Source organism: Schistocerca gregaria, chromosome 5 (genome assembly GCF_023897955.1).
Source record: "Schistocerca gregaria isolate iqSchGreg1 chromosome 5, iqSchGreg1.2, whole genome shotgun sequence".
In the NCBI taxonomy this organism is placed as follows: Eukaryota; Metazoa; Arthropoda; class Insecta; order Orthoptera; family Acrididae; genus Schistocerca; species Schistocerca gregaria.
Window position 1 is genome coordinate 423811327 of NC_064924.1, and position 21771 is coordinate 423833097.

The window sequence follows — 21771 nt, forward strand, 5'->3', positions numbered from 1 at the left end:
CATAGATTCTATTGCATGAACTATTTCACTTATTAATAGTATAATTAATACACAGGATAGTAGGGTAATTTTGGCGTTCAAGGATATCAATGTCTTATTGTAGATGCCATGTTATGACACCGATGACACCGGAGGCTCTATATGCGACAGAGATACAGTGAACAAGAAAGGTCTTATGGAGAAACATGAGGCTAGAGAAAGAAATATTTGGAAAAAATCCTGGGTCCCATCGCAGAAAAAAACAACGAGTACATAAGGAGACACAGCCACAAATTATATAAACATGTGGAGAAGATAAAGCCTCGGAAAAGACGGATTGCCTTTTACGGCAGTGTGACACGGATGAGTCCAGAAACGAAATCTAAAACGATAATAACCTACCTTCAAGCTAAGAAAACCAAAGCGGCATGGCTCACAGAAGTCGACATAGATCTACGAGAATTGGAAATGTCTCCTCTAGATATCCAGGACCGTTATCTCCTGAGGAAAATTAAGAACGCACAAACGTTTTCAGGAAAAGTCGAAGCTGAAAACAGGGAAGGCATGAACTCATGAGCGAAAAGAATGTAGGAGCAGTGGGCGGCAATTAAAGCTCGGAGAAAAGAGACAGTTGAATTGACGAGGTCCCTAGTCGACCAGAACGAAGAAAAAAGAAGTAATTCTATCAGAACTTTTTGCAACCTATTACTACGTAATCTAAAAGACATAAAGTATACAGCAAATCGAAAAAATTTAAGTAAAAGTTAGTAAGAGAAAAAAAGAAAAGAAAATAGAGATATGGGTTAGGTCCCGGTCGCAGCCGTCGGGTTAGTGGTCTAGAAATAAATATCGATTCTACATCCCAAGGTCCGATTTTTACATTTCAACTAAGCTTACCGGGTAAAATGTTAATCGCCTCCTTGAAAGAGAGCAGTGGGTGCTATGGGAGTGCTGTAAATGGTGCGGAATCTCCACCGCTGACATAACTCATGGCACTGAAGTGATGAGTATTTGTGTCGGTTATATTGAATCAGCGCAGTAAGATAAATTGACATGGGGACGAGGCAGAATGGCAGAAGGGACTTACCGTGTTTGAAAGTGCCCATTATCACACCGTGAAATTAGTCATTCGATTTATTGGCGTATCAGCGCTAACTGTCCAGAGTGTCTAAATCTGAGATGCGCTACAAGTTTAGGCTTGAGATCTACTAGTCCATTTAGAGATCTACTGACTTAAAAATTCGTAAACGATTACGCACAAAACAATGCCGTAGCCAAATTTTACCATTTTAATTACACAAAAAGTAGTTTTCCCTGCGTCAAAAGTTGTACACCTATTACTTAAGTTTCAAGATGTTACATATGTGGGAGAAAATAGACCATCATAAATGTTTAAAAAAAATTGAATGAAATACTTGGCTTTGCACATCATTGCCAAGTATATTATAATCTGGTGAATAATTTGTCAGAGCCAAACTTACACTGCCTGAAAGATAAGGATCGTAACTTATTTCTACACTTACATTTCACTATGTCCATCGTTGAAAACGCTGCTTACATAGATAAATTGATACAAAAAAACATACCATGCTACTTTTACAGTGTTAGGGTAGGTCTACACTAATTTCCGAAAGTTATGTTCATTGCACACTGATCTTAAGGAAATGTCATTCTGAAGTCGAATTATTCCCTTTTCAAGTTCAGTCTCACTACAAGAGAAAAGAGGACTAATTTTACTTGAAATATCTTCAACATACACTTTTTGGAAAATGAAAGCTAGAACCTTGAGATATGATAAGCGGTTTTCATATTCTGTCTACTGTGCTGTTAGGTTGGCTGTATACTTCTTTTCAGCTTCTTGATCCAGTGATGTTTGTTGACTTGACAGTTCTGAGTGCATTTGAGGAGAAACTTTCATATTTACTTTCTGTAACTATGCTATCCAAACAGCAAGTCCCGGAGCAAACCATGAGCGGTCTCCCCGCTCACCGCGACCCCCGCTCACAATGCGGTAAGTTTCAGTTCTCGAGTAGTAACCTCACCATGCAGGAGGAAAGACTGTTGCTTGGTGCGAGCGTTAAAGGCCGTGTAATGCAGATGGACAAAAGAGGCGGACACAGTGTTGTCAGACTTAACGCCTACAAATACCGTGCGAAATACTCATTGTCAACAAACTGGTATTTCGCAAAAACAGATCATTTAAACAGATACCGAACACAGGTTTTGAAAAATCTACTCATAAATCCAAGAAGATCGACCGGTCGATGGCGATCGGCAGGTAGAGCACCTTTGGTCCAAAGGAACTCGCAACTACGGAACGCGGCGTAAGAAATGTCATTATAAAAAGCTCCTAACTGGCACGGACCGGAGACGAATGTCATGCCTTGTCAGTTACTATTGGTTTCAAACCTGGAAGGATTTTCTACTGTCAGTGACTACAGTCCATTTCAATCAGTCTTCAAGCGAAATTTTGGAAGGGAACTGCATGCACTGAACAATTGTATCCTGGTACCTCGCAGAAAGCCACAGTCCACCAGTAGCACCTAAACTACATATCTTCCGTGCACTAAACAACGCAAATATTGGACAGTAGCTGGCTTGAGACGTGTAGTGTGGTTAGAGGAGTCTCGATTCTACTTCTTTTCAAATGATCCAAGGCATCAAGTGCATCGACTTCCCATTGAGATGTTCAGCCCGCAGTGAATGGGGCGTGCAGTTTTGACTGCAAAAGTTTCTCTCATGGTTTTTGCACCATAGCTTGAGCCTACCCATTCAGGTTAGCGTGAACATGAACCAAGATGTTTATTGACTCATTATCGAGGAATATGAGTTGTCTTCTGATTTGATCCATTATAAATGGTTTTTGAAAGCAAAAGAATGGCTCTGAGCAGTATGGGACTTAACTTCTGTGGTCATCAGTCCCCTAGAACTTAGAACTACTTAAAACCTAACTAACTAAGGACATCACACATCCATGCCCGAGGCAGGATTCGCCCGCAGCGATCACGCGGTTCCAGACTGTAGCGCCTAGAACCGCTCGGCACTGCGGCCGGCTTTTTGAAAGTTTGCGACTGTAGAAACAATAGGTTTATTTATAAATAAATAAATCTTCCGCTACCAGTCACGATTTTTCTTTATTTTAATTTTCGCACGACGCATCTGGAGAAATAATTCCCATTTTCAAGTGCGTTTTTTGTGTGTATTAAGCCATTTCTTTTGATGTTGTCAGTATGTGTGAGTCTGCTTAATTTCTTTGACGTTTACTGCAATACATAAGAAACATCCGATTTCTTAGTTGGGTAACAATTCTTTTGGTGTAGTTAGTGGCGAAATTTAGAAGAATTTGTACTTACAGTTTTCTAATGGTCCATTTGTGCAGAGTCTCACACTCACTAAACATCACACACAACTTGTTGTACACTTTACACATCGAAAATATCTTATATAAACAAAACAATTACACAGATCTTCTTACAGGTAGTCCATAGAGGTAATATTATAGTTCTTCCACAGATTATGATATGCTTTTGTATAGAGGTTATTTATCTTAACAATTAGGCTCATAAATTACTTATATTGAATTTACAATTGTGCTTATTTCTATGAGTTGTCTTTGGTTCTATATATCTACATGATGAGTATGCTGTGGACTTTCCCGTCTATCAAGGTGGCAATAGCCTAGTTCATATAACCTGCATGCGTGTGCTCCTGGTCTGACGAAGATGCGGACATACTATGGCACCCGGACTGGTTTGCTAAATCAGCCGATCTTAATCTGATAGAGAAGGCACGGCAATATTTGGAATAGTGGGTAAAACATAGCAGGTAACATCCCATAATATGGTAACCCTTCGAGATCTGATAATTTATGAGCAGCTTCCTCACCAAAATAAGGCCGTTATCGTGGTTAGAGACCACGTCGCACGGAAATAGCTTGATGTTTTCTGAGAGTGACTAGTTTATTATCCATTGTGTATATTTCGATTTCTCTACAGTTCTGATGTGGCTTTGGCTCAGAAGATCTAGTACCCTAATACAGTTCCCCACAGTCGTTTAATGAACAAAGTAAGACCAATAGTGTGATTGGATTGAAGAGTTTCTAGATAACAGAACGCAGCATGTCATTCTCAATGGAGAGAAGTCTTCCGAAGTAAGAGTGATTTCAGGTGTACCGCAGGGGAGTGTCGTAGGACCGTTGCTATTCACAACATATATAAATGACCTTGTGAATAACATCCGAAGTTCACTGAGGCTCTTTGCGGATGATGCTGTGTATGTCGAGAGGTTGTAACAATGGAAAATTGTACTGAAATGTAGGAGGATCTGCAACGAATTGACGCATGATGCAGGGAGTGGCAATTGAATCTCAATGTAGACAAATGTAAAGTGCTGCGAATACATAGAAAGAAAGATTCCTCATTATTTAGCTACAATATAGCAGGTCAGCAACTGGAAGCAGTTAATTTCATAAATTATCTGGGAGTACGCATTATGAGTGATTTAAAATGGAATGGTCAAATAAAGTTGATCGTCGGTAAAGCAGATGCCAGACTGAGATTCATTGGAAGAATCCTAAGGAAACGCAACTGAGGAAGTAGGTTACAGTACGTTGTTCGCCCACTGCTTGAATACTGCTCAGCAGTGTGGGATCCATACCACATAGGGTTAATAGGAGACATAGAGAAGATGCAACGGAGAGCAGCGCGCTTCGTTACAGGATCATTTAGTAATCGCGAAAGCGTTACGGAGATGATAGATAAACTCCAGTGGAAGACTTTGCAGGAGAGACGCTCAGTAGCTCGGTACCGGCTTTGGTTGAAGTTTCGAACATACCTTCACCGAGGAGTCAAGCAGTATATTGCTCCCTCCTACGTATATCACGCGAAGATACCATGAGGATAAAATCAGAGAGATTAGAGCCCACACGGAGGCATACTGTCAGTCTTTCTTTCCACGAACAATACGAGACTGGAATAGAAGGGAGAACCGATAGAGGTACTCAAAGTACCCTTCACCACACACCGTCGGGTGGCTTGCTGAGTATGGATGCAGATGTAGATGTACCTTAACTCCCCTTACAGACTAAGAAACTGAATCCTGCTGTAGCTACTGCCATAGTATAATGAAAGTAGTTGGTAATGTAGAACTGTAATGTTTGTTTGGGCAGGCCCTGCGAGGCGGCCTTCGCGGCGCCATGAGAGAGGCGCGATGAGGGCGCCTGGCCGCCGCCCACTGCCCCCGCCTCTCTCCGAGCTCTGCCGGCTGATCCTGATCCTGAGCCTGTGGCTGGGGCTGCTGCCGCGGCTGGCGTCTGCCGGGCCAGCGCCGCGACCCGCGCTCGTCCACAGGCACCACCACGGGGACATGGTCGTCGTCGCCTCTGGTGAGTCGCCGGCGCTCTGCACGGCCGCTGTCCTGTCACGGTCGCCAGATATACACTGCCTGACCAACACAGTTAAACTCCCAAAGGTTGGGGGAGGGGCAGGGGGCGAGGAGAGAGGAAAGTAATTAAATTTCGCGGTTGAGACAGGTGTAAGTGACGTAATTCCAGTGATTACAAAATTGAATCTAATTTACAAAGAATTAGGTAGCACGATCACACATCAGTACGACATTGTACCCCTTGTGGCCTGGACGCAAGCGCTGATTCAGTTGGGAAGGATTTCACAAAGCCGCTGTATACTCGAGTCAGGCAAGCTGGCACATAAATGTTGTAACTGGTCCTTGATACCCAGATACTGGCAATGGGAGTGGAGTTGACATCTGACATACACTGCAGGCCACTAAAATTGCTACACCAAGAAGAAATGCAGACGATAAACGGGTATTCATTGGACAAATATATTATTTTAGAACTGACATGTGATTACATTTTCATGCAATTTGGGTGCATAGATGCTAAGAAATCAGTACGCAGAGCAAACACCTCTGGCCATAATAACGGCTTTGATACGCCTCGGCATTGAATCAAACAGAGCTTGGGTGGCGTGTACAGGTACAGCTGCCCATGCAGCTTCAACACGATACCACAGTTCTTCGAGGGTAGTGACTGGCGTATTGTGATGAGCCAGTTGCTCGGCCACCATTGACCAGACGTTTTCAATCGGTGAGATATCTGGAGAATGTGCTGGCCAGGGCAGCAGTCGAACATGTTTTGTATCCAGAAAGGCCTGTACAGGACATGCACCATGCAGTCGTGCATTATTCTGCTGAAATGTAGGGTTTCGCAGGAATCGAATGAAGGGTAGAGCCACGGGTCGTAACAAATCTGAAATGTAACGTGCACTGTTCAGAGTGCCGTCAATGCGAACAAGAGGTGACCGAGACGTGTAACCAAAGGCACCTCATACCATCACGCTGGGTGATAAGCCAGTATGGCGATGACGAATACACGCTTCCAATGTACATTCACCGCGATGTCGACAAACATGGATGTTACCATCATGATGCTGTAAACTGAACCTGGATTCATCCGAAAAAATGACGTTTTGCCATTCGTGCACCCAGGTTAGTCGTTGAGTACACCATCGCAGGCGCTTCTGTCTGTGACGCAGCGTCAAGGGTAACCGCAGCCGTGTTCTCCGAGCTGATAGTCCATGCTGCTGCAAACGTCGTCGAATTGTTCATGCAGGTGGTTGTTGTCTTGGAAACGTCCCCATCTGTTGACTCAGGGATCGAGACGTGGCTGCACGAGCCGTTACAGCCATGCGGATAAGATGCCTGTCATCTCGACTGCTAGTGATACGAGGCCGTTGGGATCCAACACGGCGTTCCGTATTACCCATCTGAACCCAACGATTCCATATTCTGCTAACGATCACTGGATCTCGACCAACGAGGGAGAAATGTCGCGATACGATAAACCGCAATCGCGATAGTCTACAATCCGACCTTTATCAAAGTTGGAAACGTGATGGTACGCATTTCTCCTCCTTACAGGTGGCATCACAACAACGTGCAATACCGGTCAACTGCTGTTTGTGTATGATAAATCGCTTGGGACATTTCCTCATGTCAGCACGTTGTAGGTGTCGCCACCGGTACCAAACTTGTGTGAATGCTCTGAAAAGCTAATCATTTGCATATCACAGCATCTTATTCCTGTCGGTTAAATTCCGCGTCTGTAGCACGTCATCTTCGTGGTGTAGCAATTTAATGGCCAGTAGTGTAGTTTCACACATGGTCTGTCGAAGATGTTTCTGCGAGTCTTGCTGGCCAGGAGAGTACCTCAATATCATATTGTCTGCGCATGGCACTAAATGCAGTGACTATTGTTCCACTGCCGGTGCCGTTGGTTTAAAAGTACTCACCTTAATGTAGAGGGCACAATTTCGGTTCTTTACAAAAGAAAGTTTGCCGGCTTGCATATCGGGCCTATTCACATTTGATAATGGTCAAGCTAGTGATGGGAAGAATCTGATTTCAGAATATAATAAGTGCTCAGTATGAGTTAACTGCCCGTTGGTGGTTTAAATAAACATGGTACAGAAAAAGGAGCAGTTGTCTTTAACAAAATAACATGATAGTAACAATAACTCCACATTAAAACCGCTCACTTGTAATATGTGAAACAAATATTGAACAAGAGATCCAGGCGAACGGCTTGTAATGACGATGCTGATTCACCATTTATTCAACATTCAGACAGAAATAATCTCAGAAAACGTATCAGATGAATCAGCGAGGAAAAGGAAACGGGGAACTGTGCAGGTATACTGGTGACAGCTAGATTCTCTGCGGCTGCAGACCGGCGGTGGTGAGAGAGCACGGCATGGCGTGGTCGTTTGATGAGAAGGTAACTGCTACGCAGAAACTTGCGACTTGGTATTCCGCGGTGAGCCCGACGGTTTACTTCAACAAGAGGAGAATAATGCAGAGGCTGCAGCTCTGTCCACATAAATATGAAACACAGATCACTCCGCTAATGTCCAATACAAGGGTCGCTCTGTAAACCAGTCCCTAAGCCGACTAGCATACATTCTGCTGACTTGTTCCCAATGTCTGAATGTCTTGTATCCCTATGTGGGACGCGCATAAGTCTATGCCAAGGGTAACGGCACTCTGGAATTCACCATCTTTCTTACATACCTAGTTCTCTAGCCAGAAATTAATGTGATATACATTTTGCTTTCTTGGGTAGAGAACACGTTATCAGTCGAAAAAAAGCCTTACACAGTGTAATTTAGACAATTAAAAGTACACGTACGTTTACATTTCTCTACCTTCATATTTCAGTTGTTGAATATAAAAGGTTGTTAGAAATCACTGTGGAGCGTCGTTTGATACAGCGACCATCTTATGACAGGTTTATTAGCTTTTCCAGCAAATGTTACAACGTCTGTACTCAACAGGGAACTAATCACTGAAACATTTCAAATGTAGGGGGTCTATTTTTGGTACCGTACCGACTTTCGACTTATAACAATCACGTTGGGTAGCTGAGAGTTAACTGTTGCACAAATACCGTGCCTAACATTATCTACTCGGCCTCAAATACTGAACAGTCTGAGGTTTTGTGAATGTTAATCGATTATTGGCCCTAGTCTCTATCCTAAAGACAAAGCTGTGCAACGGAAATTAAATTAGTGAACTTCAGAATGATCAATCAGGGTTTACACTTCACTAAACTTTTTAAGTAATTTTCTGTCAAAGGGTACATGTGATTAAAGGCTGCAGGAAGGGGGAGAGCATGCTGGGATGCATGTTGGGACAACGTTTAACGAACTAAGTGGATGGATAATTAACATTTATTTAACAGATGGAGCACTCTCTTCAAACTGTATTTGCGTGGAACATACACAAGAAATTCTAATCCCATGGTTCCATACGATCAAATAATATTGTCAGTCATTATTATTCAGCAAAGATTTGTTTACTAAGGAACGCAAGATGTTCTCGCTATTACTCACACACAAAGATTTTAGAACAAAGTACACCACCTTCCGATAATAAATGAAAAATTAAAGCCAGTTCGGGACTCACAGCGACAAGAGTCGTGAGAATTAACTGGGCACATGATAGGTGAAGTGAATCGTGACGGATTAAAGAACGAATTCAGTTCCATCTGAATTTACGTGAAACGATACTGAAATTCTACACTGCTCCCAACGATGGAGTTTCATAGAGAGGATCCTAACTCGAAATCGAAATAACTCCCATCGAAAAGTCACTGCTTACTTGATCGCGGAGTAGCAACTGCTCGCGTCGTCTGCGCCCTGGTGAGTTCTGTCCAAAACTAAAAATCTGCACCGTCTTTGCGTGAAGAGAGCTACAAACTGGTTGGATGCTTTTGCCCGTAAGAGCAGGCATTTCCTCCAATGAGAAGTCAGGAGAGTAACGCCTCCTTTTGTCGGTTACGACGTTGCACTCCGTTCAACGACTGAAAATTTGAAGACTGGGTCTCAGCGCTTGGATCCGAAAGGGCCAATAGTGTCGCTACACTCGTGGTGACGCGCTACTGAGTTTGGTGACAAGAGTGCAGAGACAGATCTTCGCCACCGGAGTAGGCTTCGAAAACAATATTTAACTACCTTCCCAGGCAGCTATTGCAAAGCTAGACCAAGAGCTTCCACCTGAGTTTACGTGACTGCAAGAATTTGTAGTTATACCCACATCCAATCAAAATGAGCGATCGTCCATCTTCGAGACACGGGGCTATAGTTGCGTGTGCGTGTAGTACTGAGTACCTATTGTAATAAAGATGAGAATAAAGACAAACAGTTCGGGTTCCCAGCGTAATCATTCTCCCTGTCATGGAAAATACGAGCATGAAAAATATGAACAAATCTATACAGGGAAAGATATTCCACCCAACTTGACGAAACGAAACCACAAAATTATATGAGACGCCGACTGACTGACGCCTTTCAACTTGATCTTGTCTTCGTATAATTTACTGACTCCAGTACATTCAAATTCCTCTTGTCTCCACCAGTTACAGAGGACATATTCTGAGCTCAAACGTAATGAGATATCACGAGCAGAATGAACTCCTCCATGCCAGCCAGCAAGGATTCCGGAAATATCGACCACGCAAACATATCTTTTACTTTTCTGACACGGCATCCTGAAAAATATGGATACAGATTTCTCGATTTCCGAAAAGCACTTGACTCATTAGCGCACTATGATTATTATCAAACGTATCACGTGAAATTTGTGTCTGGTTTGCATGTTACTTTGGATAGAGAGTCATCGACAAGTGTAGAAATACCTTCAGATGCGCCAAAGGCGAGAGTGTTGGGAGCTCTGGTATTTGTGTTTTATGTTAAGGACCTTCTAAACAATAGTAATAGTAATGCGAGACTTTTCACAGGTGATGCAGTTATCTGTGATGAAGTACTGTCTGAAAAAAGTTGCACGGATGTTCAGTCACATCTTGATAAAATTTCGAAGTGATGCAAAGATTGGAAACTTCTTTAAATGTTCAAAAATGTAAACTTGTGCACTTCATGAAACGAAAAAGCATGGTATCCAATGACTACAATGTGAAAGAGTCAAAACTGGATCAGTCAACTCGAACAAATACCTATGTGTAAGAATTTGTAGATATACTTAATAGAAGATATACCTAATAGATATGTACCTGTAGATATACCTAATAGAAGAATCACATATGTAGGTAAAGCGGTTGGTGGATAGCGGTTCATTGGTAGAATACTAGGGAAATGCAATCAGTCTACATTTGCTTACAAATCATTCGTGGGACATGTCCCAGATATTGCTCAACAAATGGGGCATATACCATATAGGACTAACAGGATATATTGAACGAATACAGAGAAGAGCAGCACGAACGATCACAGGTTTGTATGACACATGGGAGACACAGTGATGCCGAAGGATCTGAACTGGCAAAAACCTAGACACAAAGTATCGTGAGATACACAGCCCCACTGAGAAGGTGGGTGTCAGTGTATTACTGCTCTTCCGACCAAGTATCGCTAATTACACTCAACAAGACAGCTTGTGTTTAAGATTGTTCTCATAAATATCAACGTTTCATTTATGATGAAACCTGATGATCCAAAATATATTTCGCACAGGCAACGGCTTCAGGGGTCAACTTTCAAGGTCACAGACATTTGCCTGGGTGAGCATACCCTTAATCAGAAACCTCAAGAATGGCGGACTTTTAATTTTTGCACCTTTCTGTTCTATTTAATGAGGACAGAGCTGGCGGTTGTAGACCTTTGTTCTAATCTGTATCTACATCAGTACAGTAAAATACACCATGAAGCGCATGGAAAGGGAACGTCCCATTTCAGTACATATTAGGATGTATAGAGTGCGGAAAGGATTACTGCTTAAATGCGTCTATGCGAGCTGCAATTAGTTTAATTTTATCCTTATGGTTCCTTCGTAATGCTAGCTCGTGAAATTTTTTAAGTGTGCTTTCGCGAGGTAGCAGACGATTAAATTCAAGCGGCTACCACTTCAGGCTCTTTAGCACTTCCGTGACGCCTACGCGTGAGTCGAATAAACCCGTCACCATTCGTGCGGCTCTTCTTTGCTGTATATTCAGTATTACCATTTAGTCCTGCTTTGTACGTGTCCCACACACTTGTGCAATACTCTATGACGGGTCGCACAAGTGTTTTGAAGGCAGTCACTTTCGCAAAGTAAATGCATTTTCCCAGAATCACAGCAAGTGCCCACCACACCTAACCTGACTGCCAGTTTTCCTATCCCAGGGACCTGAACGAAAATAGCTTGCCCCAGCTAGTGGGCGAGATAAATACTGATAGACTATCGGTATCTCACATTATTATTCTGCACAGCATTAGACCGTGGGACTACTAACCTTCCTGCACGGAGCCATTGATTTCAATAAATACTGGGGGAGGATGGTTGAAATCTCAACACAAATAAAAGATTTAGAAATTAGCACAAAGAGCTATTCTGAAATTAGCACACAACAATGTACGTTTAGCCGAGGTCAGTCCTCCAGTGACAAACACATTCCCAGGATGATATAGAGAGATAACGTTCACTTATAGCTGCGTAATTGAATTGAGAACACTTTGGAGTGAGAATCCTGAACCATGAGAGCTAGGTTTCGGTAACAATTAAGGGGGTGAGAGATGTCAGAATTCCATAATTCGGTGAACTTTGACGCATGACTGGCGTTGCTGCTTTCCTCTAATATTGCGAAATACTCGCAACCGCCAGGACAATCGAAACGGCTATCGAATTCGAGCACCATTATTAGACTGTGCCCGAATTCGCGAACCGTTAAGCTTTACCGCCACATGACGGAGCGTACCTACGGACAATAGGCGGTAGCGGGCGAGACAACATCTACTGGACTTTCCAAGAGGACGTTCCAGAATGGGCTGGAGTGACAATGCTCAAGGCTTTTGTTAACTGGTCGGCAACTCGCACTAGTGTGTCTAAGGCCGAAAAAAGTGGTTGCGGTGCCAACTTGCTGGGTGGTCAAGCGGATAGCTGTCGCCTGCTGGGCCTCCGACTTGGCTGCTTCCTTTTCGTCCTAGAAGTTTCCTAACCTGCCGCAGTCTCGGCCGCTGGCACGGCGGGTTGTCCTTTGTTCGTGCCCGACACAAGACGAAGAAGTCGCGCGGTTTAAATTTTAATCTCTTTGACGACCGCTGCCATTTTGAATAGTTTATTAATTCCTCTCAAAATGACAGCAGTCGAGAGCTGTTTATAGCTGTTTATAGAAGCAAGAAATTAATACAAGACCTTTTTGGTTTCTGTAATTATTTAGATGCCTCAATTCGCAGTCGATTCTTTAGATACTTCGAAATAAAATTGATATGGAAATTATGAGTAGAGCAGTGGTTTGTTCCTCGTCAAAAGGTTCCTGAATCTGTCACTGATTTTATATTCATTGCTTACTCTCAATTTATTTTTTTGTCTCCGACCTTGCGCTGCCGGCCGGCCGGTGTGACCGAGCGGTTTTAGGCGCCTCAGTCTGGAACCGCGCGACCGCTACGGTCGCAGGTTCGAATCCTGCCTCGGGCATGGATGTGTGTGATGTCCTTAGGTTAGTTAGGTTTAAGTAGTTCTAAGTTCTAGGGGACTGATGACCACAGCAGTTAAGTCCCATAGTGCTCAGAGCCGTTTTTTTTAAACCTTACGCTGCCGCCCTCGCTCATGACTGCACATGGCGTTTTTGGGAGGATTTGTAAGACGATGTGCTACACAATAATCCGAAGTCGGCCATCTGCTTTGCCTTCGAGTGACCATACACAGTCATTTCATTTCATGTCACCACAGACTGTTACAGATACATACTTGCATGAGCTGCTGACTCCAGTTATGACCCAATGACTTGTAGTAATGACACGCTGCGTTTTTGCTTTACAGCCAAGTAGCTGTTTTTCCTTATAGGATATAGGTTCCCCTTTCTTGAAAATACACCGTATTTTCTTTTTACCCAAACATGTTTCAGTACGTCTGTACCATCATCAGTGGGTTGTCTTTACTGAAAACTGAACAAGTGAACATATTTTAGGTTGTAACTGATCTAAGAAAGCGAATCTCAAAGAAAGTTTTTGTTCCTTTTGATTTTTACAGTGATTTTACATTATATGTACGACGTCCTGAACTGATAACTTGTCATCTGTAGACGAAACGATATAAAAGTGAATTTCATCGGCGAGCTAACACATCCTCTGATTTTTAAAAAACGTGATGAACACACATACGTGATGAACACACATACAGGCACTTTAACACGAGATAATGAGAACATCTTAGAGCCCTAAAATGTAACAGCACACATAGCACATTTGCTGACCGCCAAATTCTGTAGGAAACAAATGAACGCCTACAGGATTAGGAAAGGCAATAACATAGTGCTCAACGCGTTTTCGAAGTAAAAAGGCGTTTATAAAAAACGAAACTACACAAAGTACATTAATATGTGTGAGCAGTGCCCTCAGAGCGCAAAAGACGAAGGATCAGTCACAACAAAACGTGAGCTGTAACAAACATGTACGCAAAACATTTTTACCCAAGAAAATCCCCTTTTTTAGAAATATAATGATGTGTTAACTCGCTGATGAAATCCAGTTTTTCATCGTTTGGCTTGCAGATGACAAGCTATTAATGCACGGAACCATATAGTTGGTCCTCCAAAACCACATGATGTAAAATCATGGTAAGAAACAAAATGAACATAGACTTTCTTTAAGATTCACTTTGTTAGATCAGTTACAACCTAAAATATGTTCACTTTTTACGGTCTTCAGTAAATAAAACGACTGATGACGGCACAGAGGTGCTGAAACACGACTGAGTAAAAAGAAAAAACAGCGCATTTGCAAAAGGGCGGAGCTTATATCTTATAATTTAACTCCAAACACGGAAAGAAATACAAGAGCTACATATCTAAAAGATAAATAGCTCTTTTTTATTTATCAATGTCCGTAATTTATAAATATTCATTGTCGTTAGTTTTCTGTGTTATATACGATATACGCAAACTAATAACAATATAGCTGCAACTTCAGAGAAAAAATTAAATTCATTTACGAGATAAGTAATATAGTTTCATAAATTTGTAGTAAAATTCGCTATATGTATGTAGTTTGTTTAGTCTAAAGGTACGTTTATATCTGGCAGTTAGTGCAAGATATATATGTCACACGGAAATCATGTGTAGTGTAAACAGTGAAGAATTGATATCAGAGATATGCAGGGTGTTTCACTGTACATGCTACATACTTCTAGAGGTTGTAGAGGTAACTTAATAGATCAATTTTTACATAGGAATCCATGCAGGGAAAGTCATCCAACGACGTTTCAGAGCGTCGAAGTTATAGCTACGGCGCCTGCAAATGTGTGATTCCGTGAAGGTGTTATAAACATTAAAGGATGACGGAGACGGATGAACGTATCAATTTGAGGTAAGGGTCCCTGTTTCGTGAACGAACAAGTCGAAAGCTATACGTGGAAACCATTCTGCTACCTCTCACAGTAGAATATATGTGCCGGTACTGTTGTTACTAAGATCTTAAGGTAGGAAACTTTCAGCGATAATAGGAAAAATGTTTAGTAAACATAGGGTCTAAAATGCATACCTTAAGAGCTACGAGAACTTGTGCAATGAAAGTGATGTGCTTCAAATTATCGAAGATGAATAAGGGCTCATAACCTCCAAAAAATGCAATTTAGAGCCCACGTTTACTCGATATTTTCTTTGTATTGGTCCATACTACCACCTCTGAAAGCTGTGTACCCTACATTCTTAATGACAACAATACCAGTACATGCATCCCACAAAAAAATCTAATGGCTCTAAGCACTATGGGACTTAACTTCTGAGGTCATCAGTCCCCTAGAACTTAGAACTACTTAAACATAACTAACCTAAGGACACCACACACATCCATACCCGAGGCAGGATACGAACCTGCGACCGTATCGGTCACCCGGTTCCAGACTGTAGCGCCTAGAACCGCTCGGCCACTCCGGCAGGCTGAATCCCACAGTCAGAGTGTAAGTAGGCTGTTTAGGTTTTTTTATTGGTAACGCCACATAGCGCTCTGTATGAAAAATCACTGGCTGTGCTGTGCGCAGTCTGTGGCTGGTTGGCATTGTTGTAATACTCGCCATTGTAGCGTTGGGCAGCTGGATGTGAACAGCGCATAGCGTTGCGCAGTTGGAGGTGGCGCTCGCTGTATTGCAGTAGCTTGAGTAACGAAGATTTTTGTGAGGTAAGTGATTTGTAAAACGTATAGGTTAATGTTAGTCAGGGCCACTCTTTCGTAGGGATTTTTGGAAGTCAGATTGCGTTGCGCTAAAAATATTGTGTGTCAGTAAAAGCACAATCATCTACAATTATTCTAAGGGGACGTTTCAAGAGGTATCAGAGTGATTTTCCCTTTTAACTTTCAAGTCATTCGTCTTCGAACCAGGGACTCTTACCTCAAACTGATACATTTATGTATCTCCATCATCCTTGAAAGTCTATAACATCATCACGGAATAACCCTGTATATACCGGATGATCAAAAAGTCAGTATAAATTTGAAAACTTAATAAACCACGGAACAATGTAGATAGAGAGGTAAAAATTGATACACATGCTTGGAATGACATGGTGTTTGGTTAGAACAGAAAAAACAAAGTTCACAAAATGTCCGACAGATGGCTCTTAACTGCTACCATGACGGGTGAAAGGTACACCGATATGTTATAGAATCGCATCATCCCCAGCCCGGCTGATAAACACGTGTTGGAATGTACGATGTTTATGCAGGATGGCGCTCCACACCATATTTCTAGATGCGTGAAAGATCTCTTGCGCGCGTCGTTTGGTGATGATCGTGTGCTTAGCCGCCACTTTCATCATGCTTGGCCTCCCAGGTCCCCAGATCTCAGTCCGTGCGATTATTGGCTTTGGGGTTAAATGAAGTCCCAAGTGTATCGTGATCGACCGACATCTCTAGGGATGCTGAAAGACAACATCCGACGCCAATGCCTCACCATAACTCCGGACATGCTTTACAGTGCTGTTCACAACATTATTCCTCGACTACAGCTATTGTTGAGGAATGATGGTGGACATATTGAGCATGTCCTCTAAAGAACATCATCTTTACTTTGTTATGCTAATTATTGCTATTTTTATCAGATGAAGCGCCATCTGTCAGACATTTTTTGAACGTTTGTATTTTTTTGGTTCTAATAAAATTCCATGTAATTCCAAGCATGTGTTTCAATTTGTACCTCTCTATCTACATTACTCCGTGATTTATTCAGTTTTCAAATTTATACTGACTCTTTGATCACCCGGTACATACACTGGCAAGCGCCGGAGACTGACTTTGACGCTTTGCAGCGTCGTAGGATGACGTTTTCGGACATGGGTTCCTAAGTAACACTTTATCTACTAAGTCCCTTCTACGACCCCTAGAAGTGTGTAATACGAATTGTGAAACGCGCTGTACATTTCTACCACCAGCGATATGTGTAGACCTATCTATGTCAACAGTTGTAAACACTGCTTGTTTGTAAGTTCAGACACATATCGCAGAATTTAGGTACTCCTCCACTTTGCTTGCAGTGAGCTGTAATTCTCGAGTAAACGTGCGTGAACAACAAGAGTCGTTAAAAGTCGAAGCTGAAGAATTAATTCATATGCTCCACGGTGAACCTGAAATACGATACGTTACATGTAAAAGTTATAAGGATGGAGTGAAGGAATATAAGGCACTAATGGAAATGCTGAAAGAATTTGGTGAGAGCGTAGAACAGACGCAAAGAAAACTTCATAACTTAAAAATCAGTTTACCAATGAATTTAAAAAAGTTGAAACACCAAATATAATCAGGGGAGTGAATAACTGCATGTATCAAAATGGCCGTGCTGTAATTTCCTGTCAGTTCTGCAAGGAGTCTCGTTGTGAAAACGACCAATATGAAATTTACCGACGGCAGGTGTTAATAATGCATCAATTTTTATTTATTCATTTCACTTTGTTTACATGAATCTGTAATGGCAAGATATTTCCTCTTGGCAAATAATAAAATATTCTCTATACTCTTCGCATACTTCTTTAGCACTCTTTCAGCACTTATTACTGCCTTTTTGTGGCAGTTTGACTGTTTTAGCAGTCTCATTCGGCACATCAACATTACGCCAGCTTACATATATTGTTTCACCTGTTCCTAAACTTTATCGGTCGAACGTTCCTTCTCGAGTGTTTACATTTGCAGAATATTTTTAGACAATAAACAGTTATCTAAACATCAAACAGGAAAACTACAGACTCCCCACTGTAATGTTATGTGAGCCTCACTGCCCTTTTATTAACGAATTTGTGCCTAATTTTATTCTGAGAAGCTCAGTATTGTATGTAAATACCGTAAATGTAAATTTTATTCAAAAAATACTTGAAGTGAACTGAAGCGTAGCTGGACAACAAGAAACTCTTTAGCGCGCAACCCCCGCGACGATAGTAGTTGTGTGTCTTTGATTATGGACTTAAAAAAAAGACAGCTGATTTATTTAAAAAAAGAGGACTGTTAATTTGCATCTTGTGGAAAGAGGGCGTGTTGCTAGGCCGTCGCTCAGAAGGTGTCGTTACATTTAATGAAAATTGCTATTTCAGTGATAAAACCGAGTGAAGTATGTGTAAGAGTTGCAAAACCTTTATGTATACAAATTTTCTGGAAGTGAAGAATAGCAATATCTTGTATTTGAAATAGGAAGTGAACTCCATTGTCGTCGTCGACTGTCAATCAACTGGTACCAGTTCACTAAAATACAGGAAGGGAAGTGCATTCTCTGTAGTTTTCATTCAATACGTAACAACCTCTCATAATTCCTTAATTACAGTAATTGGATTATGTTCTTGTATAATAGTATGGTGCTGAACTCCACTGACCAATTTTGATGTAGCAGGACGTGTAGTTCGAAGGAAGCAGATTGCTGTTTGATCTTATATACTTACAACAGTGGTCCCTTAGGTATGAAAAGCTACGAAAACTTGGGCTCAAAGCTATCCGCAATACGGCCAAGTAAACAACAGAGTCGTACTTTAAATCTTAAAAAACAATAACCTTCTCCAAATTATAATACGACACCAACTGGTGCAGAAGCTGATCATTTAAGGAGACAGCAACCAAAATTCAGGTACCAGTTACGACTTAAAGTAAAGTCTCAATCGAAAATAAATCTCTCTCTCTCCAAACACATATATAAATAGTCATATTATTAAGATAAAAGTCATTTTATAACGCGTACTGGAGTAAGGATAAGCAGTTTTCACTATCCTCCATGCTCTAGAAGCCAGAAAGCTTTCGGAGCCGTAAGACCATTCGTGTACCCTTGATGACTGTACAACACAAAGGTTTATGCCTCTCCTAGGCCCGTCAACATCGACATTGAACTGTTGATAACTGAATACATATTGCCCGGTTGGACGAGTGTTGTTTCAAATTGTATCGAGCGGACAGACATGTACGGGTATCGAGACAACCTCATGGATCCATGGATCCTGCCTTTCAGCAGGGGACTATTCAAGCTGGTGGAGGCTTTGTAAAGGTGTGGGCCGTGTGCAGTTGGAGTGATATGGGACCCCTGATACGACCCTGACAGGTGACACGTGGCATCGTGTCAGATCACCTGCATCCAGGCATGTCGACCGTGCATTCCGACAGACTTGAACAATTCCAGCAGGACAATGCGACACCCCATACATTCAGAATTGCTCCAGGAAGACTTTCTGAGTTTAAACACTTCCGCTGGCCACCGAACTCCCAGGACATGAACATTATTGAGCACATCTGGGATGCCTTGCAACATGCTGTCCAGAGGAGACCTCCATCCCCTTGTACTCTCACGGGTTTATGGACAGCCCTGCAGGATTCATGGTGTCAGTTCCCTCCAGCACTACTTCAGACAGTCGAGTAAATCCCACGTCATTTTGCGGCACTTCTGCGTGCTTGAAGGGACCCTGAACGATGTTATGCAAGTGTACCAGTTTCTTTTGCTCTTCAGTGTACTTGCCTATCTTTTCCTACAGCTTATACCTTTTTTTCTGAGAATTTCGAAAATTTTGCACCAATTTACATTGTTGAAAGCTTTTTATAGTTAAACTAATGCTATATACGTGTCATGCATCCATTATCAAGGGCAACTTGAGAACTACCTCTCTGGTGCCTTTACCTTCCGCAGTGCCAAAGGATCGTCATCTAACAGATACTCAAGTTTCTTCTGCATTCTTCTGTGTATTATTCTTGTCAGCAGCCTTGATGTATGACCTGTTCAGATGATTGTACGATAGTTATCTACCCTTTATGTCTTTGGGATTGTGTGGTCGGTGTGTTTCTGAATGTCTGATGGTGTATCTCCAGTCTCATATATTCTATACATCACCTTGAAAAGCCCATTGGTTGCTACTTCGCTTACTGGTTTTAAAAATTCCAAATGAATGTTAGCGATGTCTTAAGCCCAGTCTGACCTCAGATCTTCCATGTCTCTTTTAAACTTTGACTCCAACACAGGAAGAAATACCCATCACGAGAGTGAATCGGCCGGTCGTATTTCGTTACTGAAGTCTCCGCGTGCCGATTCTCGAATGCAGCTGCTACTTCGCTTTCTGGACGTGGACTTTGTCAAGAAACTCTGTGTGACTGCGTGTTGTTGTGCAAAGAAATTCTGAATTTGTTCATTGTTCATCTGCTACCTTACGTTCGGTCCCTAATACTTTTTCGGCCAGACTTGGCGCCTGTTACAGAACTCATGTGTAAGTTATTACACACTCCAAAAGCTGAGTGAGACGTATGTCAGTTTTCAGAGCGAATGTGCTTTGCGGATCCCTGCTCTGTGTTGCCACAGATTGCAGGCAACCGCCCATTTGTTCCGGTGTACCTGCACGTATGAGGGGCCCCTGAAAATGTCTACCGATCTGGCATCTTCAAATGAAGTTCTCGTCCCTTCACAGACGTACCACGTAGATCATAGGTCCGCTGTTCTTCCTGTGAGATTGTAATGGAATTACTAAGCACCATGCCAACGTTCGCTCTGCTATTAAAGCCGGCCGGAGTGGCCTTGCGGTTTTAGGCGCTAAAGTCTGGAACCGAGCGACCGCTAAAGTCGCAGGTTCGAATCCTGCCTTGGGCATGGATGAGTGTGATGTCCTTAGGTTAGTTAGGTTTAATAAGTTCTAAGTTCTAGGCGACTGATGACCTCAGAAGTTAAGTCGCATAGTGCTCAGAGCCATTTGAACCATTTTTATGCTATTAAAATGAAATACCCTAAGCTTTTTTACGTGCTGCAACGTCTTTCAACAGCACATTCATTAAAGAAACCTTAAACTAATCAGATGGCTTTGAGCACTGTGGGACTTAACATCTGAGGTCATCACTCACCTAGAACCTAGAACTACTTACACCTAACTGACCTAAGGACATCACACACATCCATGCCCGACGCAGGATTAGAACCTGCAACTGTAGTAGTCGCGCAGTTCCGGACTGAAGCGCCCAGAACCGCTCGGCCACCGCGGCCCGCGGTAAACTAATCACCAAAAGTGTATGGTAACAACGCATGCCTACAAAAGTCACACGCGATGTAATTTATCACCCATATAATTGAAAAATATAATCCTCGTACATTATAAACATTATGGAAATCGTTAGAGGTGTTTCGCCAGATAAAATTAAATTTCCTATGCTCAGTTACTCGGCTCTAATCACCGATTCGCGATTTATGTGATTGTCAGTTTTGTTCGATTCCTCGACGAAGATTGGAGTGGGGAAAAGCGAATCACTTCACTGGGCGGTCGTTCGGCGGGAAGCCGATTTTATACAAAGAGATTCCGTTTATTATTTCTATTGAATAATTTTCTATACGTTTATCCTAAAATAAAGTTTTGGAAGCATGGGGATAGTTTACTTTTGAGATTTTTCTCTATGATTATAAATCAGATCTGAATTATACTTAATTGATAAAAAATGACTAAGTGCGAGTAGGTTTCCTGCACTGAGGGTTCCCTGCGAACTTAGTTGGGTATATAGTCGATAAGCCAGAACATTATGACCATCTACTTGCTAGTCAGAGACTCGCACAGTGCATATATCATTAGTGAGCGTGCTGTCCATGAGTAGAATGGGGAAGGCGCACGATCTATCTTAGTTTAACCGAGGGCAATTGTGATGGTCCGGAGGCTCGGTACGAGCATTTCGAAAACTGAACGTCTACATCTACATCTACATCCACATCCATACTCCGCAAGCCGCCTGACGGTGTGTGGCGGAGGGTACCCTGAGTACCTCTATCGGTTCTCCCTTCTATTCCAGTCTCGTATTGTTCGTG

At 42.2% G+C, this 21771-nt stretch overlaps 1 protein-coding gene across 1 annotated transcript in view; it reads left to right on the forward strand.

Annotated features, from left to right (window-relative positions):
- The window catches only part of LOC126273368 (uncharacterized), a 536417-nt gene that overhangs the window by 235329 nt on the left and 279317 nt on the right, over positions 1 to 21771 (forward strand). Inside the window, exon 3 of the mRNA XM_049976918.1 lies at positions 5147 to 5362. Coding sequence (XP_049832875.1) covers positions 5188 to 5362 — 175 coding nt within the window. The 5' untranslated portion in view covers positions 5147 to 5187. The remainder of the gene's footprint in view (positions 1 to 5146; positions 5363 to 21771) is intronic.